This window comes from Mesoplodon bidens, assembly GCF_964165515.1.
Source record: "Mesoplodon bidens genome assembly, chromosome: 8".
NCBI classification, from domain to species: domain Eukaryota; kingdom Metazoa; phylum Chordata; class Mammalia; order Artiodactyla; family Ziphiidae; genus Mesoplodon; species Mesoplodon bidens.
In genome coordinates, this window is record NC_138165.1 from 74,824,623 (window position 1) to 74,843,712 (window position 19,090).

The 19,090-nt window shown below is 35.0% G+C and overlaps 1 protein-coding gene across 1 annotated transcript in view; it reads left to right on the forward strand.

Annotated features, from left to right (window-relative positions):
• The window catches only part of CCDC150 (coiled-coil domain containing 150), a 97,359-nt gene that overhangs the window by 13,172 nt on the left and 65,097 nt on the right, over positions 1–19,090 (forward strand). Inside the window, 10 exon segments of the mRNA XM_081242879.1 lie at positions 4,096–4,212; positions 5,267–5,299; positions 5,302–5,386; positions 8,156–8,199; positions 9,700–9,732; positions 9,736–9,792; positions 11,950–12,057; positions 14,096–14,220; positions 14,464–14,641; positions 15,196–15,264. Coding sequence (XP_081099005.1) covers positions 4,096–4,212; positions 5,267–5,299; positions 5,302–5,386; positions 8,156–8,199; positions 9,700–9,732; positions 9,736–9,792; positions 11,950–12,057; positions 14,096–14,220; positions 14,464–14,641; positions 15,196–15,264 — 849 coding nt within the window.

A 19,090-nucleotide genomic window follows, 5' to 3' on the forward strand; every position in this document is an offset into this window, starting at 1 on the left:
GACTGGCTTCTTTCGCTTAGCATATGCATTTAATCCGCCATGTCTTTTCATGGTTTGATAGCTCCTTTCTTTTTATCAGTGAACAATAATCCATTGTCTGGATGTACCGTAGTTTATCCATTCACCTACTGAAGGACATCTTAGTTGCTTCCAAGTTTGGCAGTTATGAATAAAGCTGCTGTAAGCATTCATATGCAGTTTTTTGTATGGACATAAGTTTTCAACTCCTTTGGATAAATACCTAGGAGTACGATTCATACTTATCATATGATAAGCTTATGTTTAGCTTTCTAAGAAATTGCCAACCTGTTGCAGTGGCTATGCCATGTTGTGTTCCCACCAGCAGTGAATGAGAGTTCCTGTTGTTCCACATCCTCACCAGCATTTTGTGTTGTCAGTGTTTTGAATTTTTGCCAATTTTATAGGCATATGTATAGTATCTTGTTTTAATTTGCAGTTTTCTACAGACATGATATTGAGCATCTTTTTATATGCTTATTTGCCATCTGTCTGTCTTCTTTGGTGAGGTATCTTAGATCATTTGCCCACTTTGCAGCTGGGTTTTTTTTTCTTATTGTTGAGTTTTTAGAGTTCTTTTTATATTTTGGATACCAATCCTTTATCCAGTATGTGTTTTACAAATATTTTCTCCCAATCTTTAGCTTATCTTTTCATTCTCTTAACAGTGTCTTTTTCAGAGCAGACGCTTTTAATTTTTTTTTTTTTTTTTTGCGGTACATGGGTCTCTCACTGTTAGGGCCTCTCCCGTTGTGGAGCACAGGCTCTGGACGCGCAGGCTCAGCGGCCATGGCTCACGGGCCCAGCCGCTCCGCGGCATGTGGGATCTTCCCGGACCGGGGCATGAACCTGTGTCCCCTGCATCGGCAGGCGGACTCTCAACCACTGCGCCACCAGGGAAGCCCCAGACGCTTTTAATTTTAATGAAGTACAACTTACCCATTTTTTTTCATGGATTGTACTTTTGGTATTATATCTATTAATAAAATATCATTGCCAAACCCAAGGTCACCTAGATTTTTCTGTGTTATCTTTTAGAAGTTTTATAGCTTTGCATTTTACATTTAGGTTTTGAATTATTTTTTGTGAAAGGTGTGAGGTCTGCATCTAGATTCTTTGGGTGAGTTTGTGTATGTGTATGTCTAGTTCTTCCAGCACCATTTGTTGAAAAGACTGTCCTTTGGATTGCCACTTAACATTATTTTTTTATTGGGGAAGTCTTAATTCTTGGTGCTGTAGTAAAATGTTGAATTTTCATTGAACTTGTCAAGGACCTGAAGAAGGACTGTGCTAGTCAAATAGGGACATTTTGAGGGTATGTGAGGCAGGAAGGATGTATTAGTCTGCTGGGGCTGCCATAACAAAGTACCACAGACTGGTGGCTTTAACAACAGAAATTTATGTCTCACCATTCTGGAGGTGAAAAGTTCAAAATCAAGATATCATCAGCAGGTTTGGTTTTTTCCTGAGTCCTTTCTCCTTGGCTTGCAGATGGCTGCCTTTTTTCTGTGTCCTCACATGGTCTTTTCTCTGTGTACACATCCCTGGTGTCTCTTTGCATACAAATTTCCTCTTCTTATAAGGACAACAGTCATGTTGGATTAGGGCCCACCCCAGCGGCCTCATAACTTAAACAACTCTTTAAAGGCTCTATCTCCAAGCACAGTCATATTTTGAGATACTGGGATTTAGGGCTTCAACATATGGATTTCAGAGGGATGCAGTTCAGCCCATAACAAAGGAGTATACAAAGGTAAAGTAAATGCAGTATATATCTTTCTAAGAGATAAGAGATACATATATATATATATGAAATCTGGTTCTGATGAACATGAAATAGATTAACTGATAGCCCTTCATAATGCTTTAGGGATGAATATCATAGTAGTATAATTATCAAATAAAGATTCCCTCTATAAGGCACTTAAATTATATCTTGAGCAAATTATACTATATAATTCGATGTAGAGCTTAGAAAAGTATATTATGCTACTCTAAATTATAAAGTGATTATAATCTGATACTAAAATAAAACCTGAAAAATATAGCCCAAAACAGAAACTATAACTCATTCTTAAATAAGATTCTAATATTAATATTTAACTGATTATTGGATAAGGAAGGAATTTCTAAGCTTGAAAAGAAGGAACAGGATTATAAAAAGCTCGATAAATTTGACCATATAAAAATTAAAATCTTATATATGTATAAAAAAGCAAAACTAATAAAATAACAAAAATAACAAAACTAGACAGTTAATAATCGTCCCTTTTAAAGAACTTAAATGACTTAAAAAAACAGAGGGCAAAGGATAAGAACGGTTCAGAAAATATATAAAGAACTAATAACCATATTAGAAAATGTTTAATCTCACTAGGAACCAAAGAAATGCAAAAATATTAAGGTGTTGTTTTTCATTTATTAGCAAAGATTTAAGAAAATGATAATCTGTAGTGCTGATGAGATTTATTCAAATACTACGGATAAGATAAAATTGGAAGGAGAATTACAAAATGTATCAAAATTCTAAAAAATGTTTATACCTTTAACCTAGTGATTCCTTTTGTAGGATTTATCCCAAGGAAATAATCAGAAATTCAATGAAAGATTTATTCACAAGCATGTTCAGCAGAACAGTATTTAGAATAACAAAACACTGGAAATATCCAAATGTTCAATATTAGGTGTATGGTTAAGAAAATCATAGAACATTTCCAAAACGGGCTATCTTGTAACTATTTCATGTCAACATATTTTTCATCTCATTTCACTTTTTAAAAACTTCTTAAATTGTTAAATATATCATCCTTCAAGAAAACACATATAAAGTGCATATGTACAATGTAGAGAAGAGTTATAAAGTGTACTCTTACGTCATGTTTACTGGGGTTTAAAAATAGAATTTCTGGAACTTCCCTTGTGGCGCAGTGGTTAAGAATCCGCCTGCCAATGCAGGGGTCATGGGTTCAAGCCCTGGTCTGAGAAGATCCCACATGCTGCGGAGCAACTAAGCTGGTGCGCCACAACTACTGAAGCCCACTCACCTAGAGCCCGTGCTCCACAACAAGAGAAGCCACCACAACAGGAAACCCGCGCACCACAACGAAGAATAGCCCCCACTCACCGCAACTAGGAAAAGCCCACGTGCAGCAACGAAGACCCAACGCAGCCAAAAATAAATAAATAAGTAAATAAATTAAAAAGGAAATTCTTTCAATTTAATGCCACTTCATAAAAGGAACAGCACTTTTCAGTTCCCATTTAAATTAGAAAGGATTATTTTACTTCATGATAAAGGAGACTCCTAACCTTCTTTGTATCTTTATCTGACTCATTTTATAGTCATTTATTGATGGAGATAAGGTCAGTGTACCCAAATTTTTGAGTGTTGTTTTTGTCTGCTGCTTAACAACTACTTCATTATTTGTTTTGATCTTTAAGTTCCAATACATGAAAAAAAAAATTCCAGTACATAATTGAAACAGCTTTCAGAGGCATGTTTATAATACTATGGGATTATATATATATATATATATATATATATATATATATATATATAGGTGAAGAAGTCAAAATACAGGAAAATAAAGAGTTAGAAAATAGAGAAATACAGAAAATACATATACTAAGACATATTAGTGTTTTTCAAACTTCTTTTGACAGCAATACATTGTAAGACATATTTTACAGTACAACACCATACATACATGCATATACACAAACATTTCATGAAGCAGTACTTACCCTTCCTTACTACTTGCTATGTGCTCTGATATTTTCTTTCTATTTTTTTCTCCCCCCTCTTTCAAGTGCTTCTTGCAACTTACTAATGCGTCTTGACCCACAGTTTGGAAAACAGACTTACACAGTAGGAAGATGAGGGTAACAAATTTGTCTCTGCATTTCCTAGAAGGTTATCCGTTAGGGAGAAACAAAAGCATGTTTCTGAGTAGTCATAAATGAACAAAGAATGGGGGTGAGATGGCGTGTCTGGTAAACTTTTCATGGTGACTTTGATCTTTGTTAAACTGCTATGAAGTTCCCTTGGTCTTGCCTAACTGCAGTGTTGCTCTATAGCTAAGGAGACAACTGTCTCAAGAGAAGCACCTAAGGGAATCTCTTGAGAAATCTGGACCAGCCATGCTACTTAAAATTCAAGAAATGGGATCAACAGTGGAGGTGGAACGGAAACAGGTAGAGAGATTTTCTCTCCTTGTTTATGTTGGGAAAGTGAAACCAAAAGGGAAAAGCTAATGTTTTACCTACAAACCTATAGTTTTGCTTATTTCCTCTAGATTTATTAAATTCTTTTCTTTAGTATTCCTCTATTAACATTCTTACTACAATTTTAAAAATTTTAGTGCAAAATAAGAAAAGACTCTGATGCCATTTAGTCCAGCGCTCTTAATTTATGAATAAGGGAGCTAAGGACAGAGAGGTTATTTTGTCTCGGGCTTTACGGAAGTGAACTCTTAGTTCCTGGGAGGGAATCCTTCCCTCTACACCATATAATCTCTGTTACAAGAATTGATTTTGGAAGGCACTGACCTAGTCTCATGTTATATGTATTGTATATGATGTGCATAGAAAAGAAAGATTTAAACTGAGCTGACATTTGAAGCAAGGAATAAGTCAAATAATCAGGAATGTGTTTACACCGCTGTTTTCAAGTCTTATTATTTATTTTAGCATAATGTTTTTGCTTTCATCAAAGTTGTTATTTGAAATATCTATATGTAATTTAGAATATTTTAAATTCTAAGTACCAAGGCAATTAGTAGTTTCAAATCATAATACCTATTATTAGATTACATAATTTTTATTATTTTAATGAGTGCTGTCCTTCTACAATGTCCTTAAGTAGAATAAAGAGGATTCTACTTAAAGAATTTGCAAATGATCCTTTATTGCTATACTTTATACTGCCAATATAGTAGGCACTAGCCACATGTGGCTATTTAAATGAAAATTAATTTTATTTGTTAAAATTAAACAAAATTAACGATTCAGTTCCTCATTCACTCTGGCCACATTTTGAGTGCTGTTGAAGAGTGCACAGAAAGTTCTCCTGGACAGCACTGCTGTAAGACACTGCACTCTGTTGAGATCTTTTAACTGTAACACATAAACACCGCTTCTTCCTCCAGGAACATTAAGATCAGAAAAATCTACCTTATACCTGTGCTATAAGTTAGCTTAGTAGAAATCTTTACCTTACAGAAAAGGAGTTTTTCTTATACGATTTCAGGTGCAAATTTTGCAGCAAAACTGCATTGCTGTTTTCAGACCACCCAAGAACTACTGGCACAGGAGTGCCAACAGAAAGGAGAGTTGGAGACCGCTACCTCACAGCTCAAGTCTGATCTAGGTACGAAAACAGATGCTAGAAATTACACTTTTGTTAGTTTTTTGAGATTTCATGCGAAAACTCTTAAGATTCCAAATTCTCGAAGTGGCCAGTGTTACTGGTATTTCCCACAGACCTGAATGTAAAAAGTTGCTGATTTCCTTTTTATCTGTGGCACTGAGAAAGACAGAGAATGTTGGTAATAAAATAGAATTTGACCCTCTTAATTGTCAACTTATGTGGATTTTTTTCAGGTTTATTTAACTGTGGACTTGGGAACATTTGGGTTCTATAAATCTAGATTGAATATTGGATAATAGAATGCTAATAAGGAAATGAGGTCATTAATCCTTGCTATCCTACTGATTCTAACGATTTATCATGTCAGACTCTCCATTTTTCAGGTTATCGACCTGTTTTGGTCAACTTGTATTTGTAGAAATGGATAGTTGTAAGGTACCATAGAGAGAGGTTAGATTAACTACTCGTTTGAGGAGGAAAAAACATCTGTTTTAAAAAAGAGTCCTAAAAGGTGACAGAGCTAGGAAATGGAAGTGTCTAGACTTGATCCCAGGTTGCTCAGAGACATGCTTCTTCCAACCCAACAGCCCTTATCAGACGACTGTTTGTTAATATATAATTGTAACAGCAGTTTTCAGGTAGATCTCACTACAGAGATCACACAGAGCTCCAGTGCAGTGCTTTACGCATGAATAACACTTCATGGTTTACACAGGGCTTTCACATACATTATCTCATGTCATACACAAAACTATCTGTAATTCCTAAAGTTACAAAATGAGTAAATGGTGAAGTGAGGCCTCAACCTGGATCTTCTAACTGCAAACCCAATGTTCTTGCCACTGTGGGCTCCCTGCTCTGTGGCTGTCATGAGGACAGGGAATACCAAAAGGGGAATGAAAATTAGAAAAAAGAAACCATAAAGGGTAACCCATTCAATGCTTTTACTTACTGCTTTTAGCAGAAAGTATTCTTTTTCCATACAGTTGTCGAGTAATGAATTATTCTGTGAAGTTCTCACTGATAATGTCCCTAAATAGTTTTCTGTCTTCCTGTGACTGCATGCCTACAAAAATACATGTTACATTTTATTGTACTACCACATTATCCCATTTGAGCCTTACAGCAAACTAGTGAGAAAGATAAGAAAATATACCCCATTCTACAAAAGGATGAAAAGATCTATAGTGAAGGACCCACAGTAAATAGAATAGCTGGGACTAAACACAGATCTTTCTATTATATTAGTTGTCCTTCTGATTAAGCGATTTTTTAAAATGTTACTTTCTTAAAGGATTAATGCTTTTTGAATTTTGTAAGAATATATGGAAGACCATTAAAAACATTGAGATTAGAATAACAGTAGTTCAAATTAACATAAAAAAAGGAAGCCTGTCTGAATACCAGCTATATGCTTCATATTGAATAATAGATGCTTTACATGCATGCAATTTTATTACTTTAAGGTACAAATAGTTATTCTAACTATATTAATAAAAGGAATGCCTTTAGATACTTGCTTCAATGAATTTTAAAATGTACTTATTAATAATTGTTTATTTATTAGCAATAAACATTATATGTATATATGTGTGTGTATATGTTTGTGTATTACACACAAATTAATTAAAGTGATTAAATTGTTCTCCAAAGTAGGATAAACATTCCCCTTTTAGTCTTTCTTTGATTAGTGGAATTTTCAAAATAGATCATGTAGTTTATCTTTTTGATCCTTCACATATGTTAAATTAGAATTTATTTAAAATGAGTCTTGGACTCATTTTCAAGAAGTACAGTTTTTCTGAGTATATCATAAATAAAATGAGTTTTTATGTGTTTTATAATTTTCTGGCTTTAGAATTTTTAAGTGAAACAAAACTAATAGATCCTTATGAATTTTCTATGAAGCCAAACATTAACCTCAGAAAAGTTTATATCTCTTGGCTACTAGTATACAGTGCCAAACTGTTCTCCTATTTCTGCCTTTGGTTTTATTTTCACTGTATATACATACTCTGAGTGGTTTCAAATCTTTTTTTTTTCCTACACCAAATCATCCTCCTGAGCTTCAGATGGTATCTTACTGCCAACTAATCATCTATATTTAGATGCTTTGCAGATACCTCAAAACACATGATGAAAGCTTAAGTCTTGCAGTCATTTTTAATCATTATATCCCCCAAACCTGCTCCTTGCCCTGAATTCCCTGTTAGAATCCACCAACCACCCCCACTGTCCAGGTCTGTACACTAGGTATTTTCCTTGACTCATCTATTGCCTTTACCCCACCAGTCAGTCACCAAGTCCTGATAATTCTCCCTGCTTGCTTTTCACAAGTCTTTTCCTTCTGCATCATTACCTTAGCCAGCTCTCATTGTTTTACACTTGGGTTACTGCAAGAGCTACTAAACTGATCTCCCTGTCTTTATTGAGCCTTTGTCAGGGTAATCTAACAAAAGGCTTTTTGATCTTTTTGATTGTGTGCCTCTCTGTCTTGAAATCCCTCGGACTCATTATCATCTGTGCACTGAGTAAAATGTGACCTCATTTACCATTGTACGTGACTGTGGACTAGTTTCTTGATAATTTCAGGATTTAGTTTCCAGTCTATAAAAATATGATAGAAATACTTGCGGTCTCCTTATTTCTGCAAAATACAGACTAAAACAAATTTTTTTTAATCAAAGTTTCTCAGGGAAAATACCATGTGATTTCGATGTACTTGTAAGTTATTATCATCATAGTTATGTGGACTTTTTTTGTTTTTAGTTTCTAGAGATGACCTCATTTCCAAGTTGGTTGAAGAAAATAAGGTAGGTTTTGAGGTTTTGAGTACAGAGGTTTTCTTTCATCTCTTCACTAAATAGTATTTCCTCACTCATGTTGGTTTACAGTCCTTCTGATTCTCCTAAAATCTTTATTAAAAAAAGTTTCAGTGTAAATGAGTGTATATCCAGAACTGTTGTCAACTGGGTATTAGGAAATAAATCATTTCATGCAGGTTATTATAGTTTGAAAAAAGGTGAGTTGACAAAACTAATGAGACTTATTTGCATTTTATACCTGTTGCAAATGAATTGCTGTGAAGCTTTTTCTATGAAATGTAAGAAATATTAACTATTTTTGGTGATGGTTTATCAACAACATGAATGTATGTACTTACTACCACTGAATTTAACACTTAACACTTAAAAATAGTTTTAAGTGAACTGTACTCTTAGAAATGGTTAAAATGAGTATAGTGCTATACAGTAGGCCCTTGCTGGTTATCTATTTTATATATAGTAGTGTGTATATGTTAATCCCAACCTCCTAATTTATCCTTCCCCACCCCTTTCCCCTACAGGGGAAAAGAATCTGAAAAAGAATACATATTGTTATATGTAATTATATAATAATATAATGTATATTTGTATATAATATTAATATTATTATTATTATATATAACTGAATCACTGTGCTGTACACCTGAAACTAACACAATATTGTAAATCAACTATACTTCAGTAAAAAAGACATTTCATTAAAAAGACTTAAAAATGGTTAAAATGATAAATTTTGTTATGTGTATTTTACCACAATAAAAAATAAAAAATAGAATAAATGTTACTACTTTTATATCAAGACATTTCTAAATCAGTCTCATGGTGTAGATGTTATATGACGTTAACTTTTCTTGAGATGCTTCTTTTGGAAAGCTAGAAAAGTGGTTCTCTCTCTGAAGGAAGAGGACTTAGACTTTGTTCTTCCCCATTTGACTAAGTACCTATTAGGTAAAACCCAGCCCCAAACTCACATCCCCATCACCTTTCCCTCATCTCAAAGAGAACATTTTTTTTCACAGAACAAAGGTGCTTTCTTCTGCTCCACCCTCAGGTATTCCTTGATGAAAATCTCTTCCCCTACTAATAATTTTAAAAGATCCTTGCATGTGTTTCTTTGAAATAATAAGCTCATACTGCTAATAGGAAGAAATCTGTATGTAACATAAACTAAAAATATTTCATCATAGTAGAATTTTTTTGACGTAAGGATACTAGGTAAATAACAAGGTTTGTTTTTAGGCAAATTCTTTCTAATTGGAGTCCCAGTATGAGAATATTTTTAATAAATAGTTTTGATAAATAATTTATAAATTAAGAGAAGTTTGGGAGTTGGATATATCAAGATTTTTAAAAATCCTTTATAAGACACTCATCTATGTATATTAGAACTTGAATTGGTACTAGCCACAATACAGAACAGGTATTTTGATAGATACATGTAATAGCTCTTACATGTAGAAAAAGAGAAATTCTTTTTTTTTCCTGTAGAATATACAGATGTCTTTCAATAAGGAACATGAATAAAATGCATATTTGAGGTCTGAAATAATATCCCTTCATGAAGCCTCAGAAAAAGCACAGGTAAATCTTCCCGTTTCTCTAGTGTTTAGATGTTAATTTTGTTCAGTTAAAGAACCAAGAACCAAGATTAATCCTGGTTACATGAATTCATACCATTGCCATCATCCAAAATTTTTATTTCCATAAGATTTACTTCATTTGTGAAACATCATCAAATTAACTACATTTCCCACTTCACCCTCTAAATTCCTGTGATACGTAGGTATTTGAGATATACTGCTAAACCATGCACTAGTTTAAACTTTGCCTTGTTTGCTTTCTAATTTACTCACTAAATGTATACCTTTTATTTCCCCCAATGAAACTCTAAGCAGTTCAATGCCAAGGGCTATCTTATACTTTCTTTGTATCTTCTATGTCAAAGCACAGTAGGAACCTAATAAATACTTGCTGATTTTGGAGTTATGTGTAATCATTTTATGTGGGATGGTGGTTCCCAAATTCAGCTGTTGTTTTCTGTATGTGCATGTATATGGAGAGGAGTCACCACATATGCAAGCAACCGAGTTATTTCTCATAGGGCCCAAAGAAATAGTATTGATCGTTTAAAAGAACTTTTTGTTAGTACAATTTGATTATTTCAGTGTTAGGATCATAGTGTTGTTATGCTCTCTTTATGATAAAAAAAAATACAAAATGTGATCTTTCATAAAATAATGATAACAGTAACTACTACTACTCTTACTATAAATGAGAGTTAACATTTACTGAATCCATACTACAGTCATGGCACAATTCTAAGCACTTCATGTTACTAACAAATTGTAATCCTCTCAATAGGACTTCTTTAGAACTATTATTATTACCATTTTAAAAATAAGAAAGTTGATATACAGAGAAGTTTAATAATATAGCTAGGGCTTCCCTGGTGGCACAGTGGTTAAGAATCCGCCTGCCAATGCAAGGAACAGGGTTCAAGCCCTGGTCCGGGAGGATCCCACATGCTGCAGAGCAGCTAAGCCCATGCACCACAACTACTGAGCCTGCTCTCTAGAGCCTGCGAGCCACAACTACTGAGCCTGCATGCCACAACTACTGAAGCCCTCGAGCCTAGAGCCCGTGCTCTGCAACAAGAGAAGCCACCGCAATGAGAGGCCCACGCACTGCAATGAAGAGTAGCCCCTGCTCACCGCAACTAGAGAAAACCAGCGTGCAACAATGAAGACCCAACGCAGCCAAAAATAAGTTAAAAAAAATATATATATATATATAGCTAGTAAGTGACCCAGTTGGAATTTGAGCCCAGCAATCTAGCTGTAAAGAAAATTAGCTATTTCTTTTCAAGGAGCAAGAGTTCTCCTCTGTCTTACCCCCAAGTATTCCTTGATAAGTAGTTTGTGCATCTGGTTATAACTTTAAAATGCCCATGAATGTATTCCTGTCTTATGATGCTGTCCCACTTATGATGCTGTCCAGATAATCTTTATCTCTCCTTTCTTGTTACTGTTTTTTTGAGTGTTTTTTCTATTAACCCTTCAGAGTTATTTGCCCCATCCTTAAAGAGTTTATACACTAAAACATAAGATCCTCACCAAATATACTTTGCAAAAATAACTGAGAATTAAGATAAATATTTTCCACAGGAATACAAATTTTCAAAATACCAAAAGGACAAGAGAATTATAAACTAACTACATGTATGTTACAGAAAAGATTTTTGTTTTATTTTGGAAGGTTAATCTTGTGAAATGGCACAGTGATCTGTATTTTGCTTTTTTGAATACTGTAATTGGTGATGAAGGAGCTTAGGTATTTTGTTATCAGCTAAACAATTCTGAAAGCTCATCATCCAGTTTTGAGAATGGATTTCTATAACATTGGCCATGGATCTACATTGTAAATTCCATTCTGTAGATGTCTTGCTGTAATTGACCAGCATTCAAAATTATGAAGAATGGAAGATTGGTAAACTGCCAAATGCTTCAGTTGTTCCACTGTATCACCAAATTTCCCCTTTTAATTTACAGTTGTTTAGGATGATGACTCCAAATGTTTGAAAGTATCTTATAATCTAATGAAATATCAATTGGGATTAGGTTAAATAAATTAGGTTCACATGTATTGTGAAATACTATGCCATTGTTATAAATGATGATACATAAGTAAAAAGACTTATTTATTGGAGAGATCTGTGATTTGCTATATATGTTGTCTTAGATTTTGAATGACCAACTGACTAGAAAGTGTTCAGAGCTGAACAGAATGCTTCAGACTGTTAGAATGGAAAATACCAGAATCATTGCTGACCACCAAGCCATTCTGCAGGTATTCATTTTCAACACTAGTCAATTTCTGGTAGAGTCATCAGGAAGCCTCCTTGGCTAAGAGATCAGGAAATACAAATAGCCAACTGGATACATAAAATATTTTAGCAATTAATTTCAAGGGTTTTTCTGAACTATTTTATTTTTTAATTAGTTGTTTTCTGTTTTCATCAGAGGGGTCATTTGGCCTTACACTCAGAGCTTTCTTAATGGTTTCTTCTCAAACATCATTATTTTAGGAAAAGTAATTACCTGTCCCAGTATTGATAGAATTATGGAGAATACTTATGACTGACCCTAAAGTATTTATCTTTTCCCCAAAGACCTGTGCTTTCCCATTTTGCTTATGCCATTCCCTCTGCTGAGAATGGTCTTTACTTCATTTTCAACTGTTTGAGATTGTGTTCATTCTTTAAGACTCACTTTCACCCAGAAGCTTGATCACTCCAATCAGAAAAAATCAGTTTTGTCTTTTAATTTCTACTTCTAGGACACTGAACAGGCTGTAATAATAAGGCTCTCTCTCTCTCTTTTTTTTTTTTTTTTGAGCATATTTACTATATACCAAGCATTGTGCTAAGGATTTTACATATATTACCTCCTTTACTCCTAGCAGTTACGTAAAGGGATATTTGTCATCCTTGTTTTACAGATAAAATAAGATTTAGAGAAGTTAATCAACTTGCCCAAAATCACCCAGCTAGTGTAGGGTGGAGCCAGATTTAAATCTAGACTTGACTCCAGACTCAGTGTTTTTAATCATTTATGTTATGTTGCTTCTCTTGTTCTGCATTCTATAGTAGTAGTTTATGTGCATGGCTCATTTCCTGTACTACATTCCTAGGACATTGTCTTACATACCTTTGTTATTACCTATAGGGCTAAGCCTGTTTTGCACATAACAGGTACTCAATAAGTATTTTTTATTCAGCAAGCATTTAGTGTTTACCTCATGCAAGTATGTTGCTAGATCTAGATAGAATTATGGCAGTGAACAAGACAAGTCCCTACTTTCATGGAACTTACAATTTAGTAGACTGAATAATGTGACTTATGTATGCAACACTTTCACAAACATTTTAAAACTTTGGAATATGACACAAGTGAGATCCCATTTTACCAAGTATGAAGGTGTGAAGGTTTACCTTGCAATCAAATATTGTTCAAAAAGAAGTGTTTTAAAATATGTTTACAAATATAGTTATTAATATATACTCTATTTACAGAAGCTTTATAACTTGTAGGTAGAGGAGGTGTGCATAAACATGCTGTTTTGATAATTGAAAATAGTAAAGCCAGAGGAAATTGTGCAGAACAGTCTTAGACATCTGCTGTAGCAATATCTGAGTGCAATTTCAGATACTGTCAAAAGAATTTACACTAAACTATGAAACATGATTGTCCCTGGAGAATGGAATTATTTGGAAGAGATGTGGGGGAGATAGAGGTGGAGTGATCATTTCACTTTATATACATTGATATTGTTTTACTTTTTAAAATATAGTATCATGTTGAAATTTTGAAGTACCAAAATATACTTAATATAGTTTTTTTTAATCTTTTTTGGAGTATGGTTGCTTTACAATGTTATGTTAGCCTCCACTGCACAACAAAATGAATCAGCCGTACACATACAGATATCCCCTCCCTCTTGGACTTCCCTCCCATTTAGGTTACCACAGTGCATTAGGTAGAGTTCCCTGTGCTATACAGTATGTTCCTATCAGTTGTCTATTTTATGCATGATATCTAAAAATTTGTTCATGTTAGGAGTTTTATAAATTTTGCAGCAAGCTGGATAAATAATGCCTCTTGATTATTGGCTAGAAGAGCTATAAAATGATAGAATTGTGGTCAGGTCAGGGTAGGTACAAAGAGCAAGCTGGACATTAAGATAAATTCTTTTAAAAAGAGGTTTTATTTATATAAATTAAATTTGTCTTTTGTTAAGTATCAGTATCTTTGATCAGTTGTTTAGAGTGATACCCTATCAAATGACTTCTGGCATCTCAACTTTTAATATTGCTTCTAACACTCAGGAAGAACAGAAAATGATGACACAGACATTTCAAGAACAAAACTTACTGCTGGATGCAGCCCATGCCAGTATCACAAGTGAGCTACAGACTGTACAGAATGAGAAAACACAACTCCAAATGCATCTATAAGTAAACTGCGGGCAACTTTTGTTTTCACATTTGTATTTCTTATCTTTAATGAAAATGTTTAATTCTGCATTTGCTGGGCCAGTCACAAAAATAAAGACTCTGCCCTCAAGGAACTAGTTTTGTTAGAACATTTCAGTAACTGCTCTCAGGCAGGAGATATGTTCTGTAAGAACATTTAGTCTTTCTGTTAAAGAAGAACTCTCGTTCAGCTTTCATATCTCCTTGTTCTCTTCCTGCAGGGACCATTTAGTCCTTGAGCATAACCAGTGTATCCAGAAAGCACAGGATGCTGAGAAGAGGGCAGCTGTGCAAAAAGAGCTGCTAGAAACAACTATTGCAAGATTGCAAAGTGAACTGGAAGCATCAATGCAAGAGAAGACCTCTCTGCTAGAGGAGAAAGAAGGACTTCAGGGAGAGGTAGGTAGAGGCAGATTTATGTTACCTCCTGGTTGTGGTGGTGATCTTGTTTTAAAATTTTCTTGTAAGTGCAAAAGACAAGAAATACAACCCAGAGGCAGTTTGTCTGAGTTGCCCATGAAAGAAACCTTTGGGTGGCTAATCTGTGTCTTTTAGCATGTGAGTGCACTGTGCCAAATAGTTGCCCTTATATAGCGTGAGTGAATGTTAACCATTCACACATCCTCATGTTAGTTAAGGAGTCAGATTTAAAACTCGATTTTCCCAGTAGAAGTGGGACAGTGTAGCGGAAACAATGTAAGGGGAAACAGCCCTGTCTTCCTAGTTAGGAAAGAACCGGCAGAGTCTGACATGCAGACGTGTCTTTCTAATTTCAGGGCTATTTGTGAAGTCTGCTCTGCCTCAGAGACTCCCCGAGGGGCCCCTTTTCTGAGAGGATGTGCTATCTCTGCAGTGTAGGTATTAATTGACATGCAGGGTGTATCTGCTATAGTAGAGCCTGTCAGCTGTTTTTAAAATGACCCATTTCTTTTTTTTCCCCTTCTCTTGGGCAGGTTAATAAAACCGAGAAAGAAATAGCAGAAGAAAAATGCAACTTGGAAAAGGAATTAGCTAAAAGCAAGGTATTCCACATTTTATTTGTTGTTATGTCATTATATTTAATTCCTTCTGTATTGCTGCCTCCTGTATCAGCTTATCTGAATGAGGAGATGGGTTATTTTGTTGAACACCAAAACGTGGGGGAAATAGAGAAGCCACGAAGCTGGATGCACTTGGAGCACCCCAGTCACTTCAGCATAAGGCTGCGTCTGGGGAATGTTTGCTTGTTGAGCATCTCGTGTTTGCCAGTGAGTCATCACTGCCTCGAACCCTAGTGTTCACCGAGTAGTTTAGCCACGGAGTCCCCTGAGAGTGAGCTAATGGGCCTGTGGGCTGCAAAGGGATGATTGCTGACGATGCTGGTGTTTTTTGTTTGTTTGTTTTTTTAAAAAAACTAAGCTTCCTAACTTGTTAGCACTTGCCACTTTATTTGTGAGATACCCGTTTCTGGGTTCTATGAAGGTAGAATGGCCAGAGAAACAAATACAATCCTTATTCAATCAAAAAAAAACTTTAAGACATTGCTGTTTGCATTTCAAAATTTGAACAGGGTAAAGATTATGTATCACTATCATCTAGAGAATATATCTGGAGCATCAAGGACTCTCAGCCCATCCCCATTCAATAAACCCAGCAACAGGTGTCAGATATAGTCATCAAGCCTTGACTGTTTCTTGGGTCAACTAAATAGCATTCTTAGTGCCATATATGTGAACTTTTAGCTTAAGAACTGGGGAGAGAAGAAAAGCTAAATTCTGAGCTGGAGCTCAAAGACAGTTCACTAAGCTGGCAGGTACCTTCTGTGGTTTAGTCACTCATATCTAGGGATTTGAAAACAGTCCACCCAAAAAATCTTTTAAATAAAGCTGACTTCCTGTGGCAAGGACTTTGCTGGTGTCAATGTGGCCTCAAATATGTTTTTTAAAATTTGGGAATTTGGTGGATACTATTAAATTCATTAATACTTTTTGCTTTAAAATGCTAGTGAATATTTCATGGCTAAGGCAAATGCTATTTGTGATTAAAACATGGTATTATTATTTTGCTTGTCTGATTTCATTTGTTTTAGTGTAGACTAAGTGTATGTTCATGGGGCTGAAAGATACTTGCTCGTTAGAGAGGTTCTATTAAGCCAAATGACAGTGCTTCTACAGAGTTCCGTTTTTTGGTCTAACTTGATATTTTTTACATGTATACTCATTGTAAAGCTATGTTTTCTTAAAGTCAGGCTTATTGAGTTATAATTTAGAGTGAAGTTCACCCTTTTTTTTTTACTGTACAGTTCTGTGAGCTTTGATAAACACAATCATGTAACCACCACCACAACAATCAAAATATAGAACATTTCTATCACCCTGGAAAGTTCCCTTGTGCCTTTTAGTAGTCAGCCTCTTCCTCCATCCCCATCCCCTGGCAACCACTGATCTGTTCTTCTATCCCTGTAGTTATATCTTTTCCAGAATATCGTATAAATTGTATCATACAATATGTAGCATTATAAGTCTGGCTTCTTTTATTTAGCGTAAAGCATTTGAGATTTGAGATTCATGCATGTTACTGGATGTATCAGTAGTTTATGTTCTGTTATATCATAGTTTCTTTACCCATTTGCCAATTGAAGAACATTTGGATTGCTTCCAGATTTTGGCAGTTATGAAAAACCCTGTATAAATATTCATATGTGAACATGTATTTTTATTTCTCTTGGATACATATCAGGAATTGGACTTCTAGATCCTACAGTAAATATATGTTCAACTGTCTTCCAAAGGATGTGTGCCATCTTGCATTCCTACCAGGAATATATGAGTTCCAGTTTCTCTACACTCTCACCAGCACTTGGCATTGTCAGTTCTTTCAGTTTCAGCCATTCTGATTGGTGTGTAGGGGTATGTCATTGTGGTGTACTTTGCTTTTCTCCAGTGACTAGTAACATTGAGTACCTTTTCATCTGCTTATTTGCCATCAACAACTTAAAGTGTCTCTTCAAATCTTTTAACCATTTTTAATTCAGTTGTTTGTTTTCTTATAATTTATATTTCAGAGCTTTAAAAATAGTGTCCTATTAATCCTCATGTAATAGTTATTACTATTTGTATATAAACAAATTTTATATGTGCTTTACCTACTTTTCTTCTGTATTATGCCTTTTCATGCTCTTTTAAAGAGCAGAAGTTTTATATTTTGATTAAGTTCAGTTTATCAATTCTTCAAATTTTATGGATGATACTTTTTGTGTTGTAGCTAAGAAATTTTTGCCTAATCTAAGATTACATAGATTTTCTCCTTTGTTCTCTAGAACTTTTTTGTTCAATATTAGGTGTATGATCCACTTCAAGTTAATTTTTGTATATCATGCAAGATGTAGTCCAAGGTTCATTTATTCTTAGGTGGATCATCTGATTGTTTTAGTACCTTTTATTATTGAGATATAATTAATATACCATAAATTCACCTTCTTAAAATATACAAGGTAGTGATTTCTTAGTATATTCACAAGTTTGCACAAATACCACCACTATCTTATTCTAGAACCTTTTTTTATCATCCTAAAAAGAAACCTAGTACCCATTAGGAGTCACTCCCTATTTACCCCTGCCCACCTCTGGCAACTACTATTCTACTTTCTACCTCAATGGATTTGTCTGTTCTGGACATGTCATGTAAATAGAATCAAATAGTATGTGGCCTTTTGGGTCTGGCTTCCTAGCATGATGATTTCAAAGTTTGTCCATTTTGTAGTGTATATAAGTACTTCGTTTCTTTTATGGCTGAATAATATTGCATGAATATAACACACTTCATTTATCCATTCATCAGTTGATAGACATTTAAGCCGTTTCCATTTTTTGGCTATTAAGAATAATGCTATGGGGCTTCCCTGGTGGCGCAGTGGTTGAGAGTCTGCCTGCCGATGCAGGGGACACGGGTTCGTGCCCCGGTCCGGGAGGATCCCACATGCCGCAGAGCGGCTGGGCCCGTGAGCCATGGCTGCTGAGCCTGCGCGTCCGGAGTCTGTGCTCCGCAATGGGAGAGGCCACAACAGTGAGAGGCCCGCGTACCGCAAAAAAAAAAAAAAAAAAGAATAATGCTATGAACATTTGTGTACAGTTCTTTTTGTGAGCATATGTTTTCAGTTCTCCAGGAGCAAAACTACTGGGTCATGTGATAACTCTGTTTATCATTTTGAGAAACTGCCAAACTGTTTCACAAGTAAGGTAGTTGCACCATTTTACAATCCCACTAGCAATGTATGAGCATTCCACTATCTACGTCCTCACCTAAACTTGTTTAAAAAAACTTAAAAAAAAATTACACCCATCCTGGTAGGTGTAAAGTATCTCATTGCAGTTCTTTTTTTTAACTGAGGTGCAATTCACATACTATAAAATCAGCCATTTAAAAGTGAACAATTCAGTGGCATTTAGTACAATATTCACAATATTGTGCAACCACCACCTCTGTCTAGTTCCAAAACATTTCAATACCCCAAAAGGAAACCCCATACCCATTAAGCAATCACTCCTTATTCCCTCCTTCCCCCAGCCCCTGACAACCACTACTCTGCATTCTGTCTCTATGGATTTACCTATTATGGATATTTCATATGAATATAATCATACAATATGAGATCTTTTGTACGTGGCTTCTTTCACTTAGCATAATGTTTTTGAGGGTCATCCATGTTTTTGTATCAGTATGTATCAGTACTTCATTCCTTTTTATGGTTGAGTAATATTCATTTCGTGTGTGTGTGTGTGTGTGTGTGTGTGTGTTGAGTTGACTAAAAAGTTCGTTTGGGTTTTTTGTAAGATTTTACAGAAAACCCAAACGAATTTCTTGGCCAAC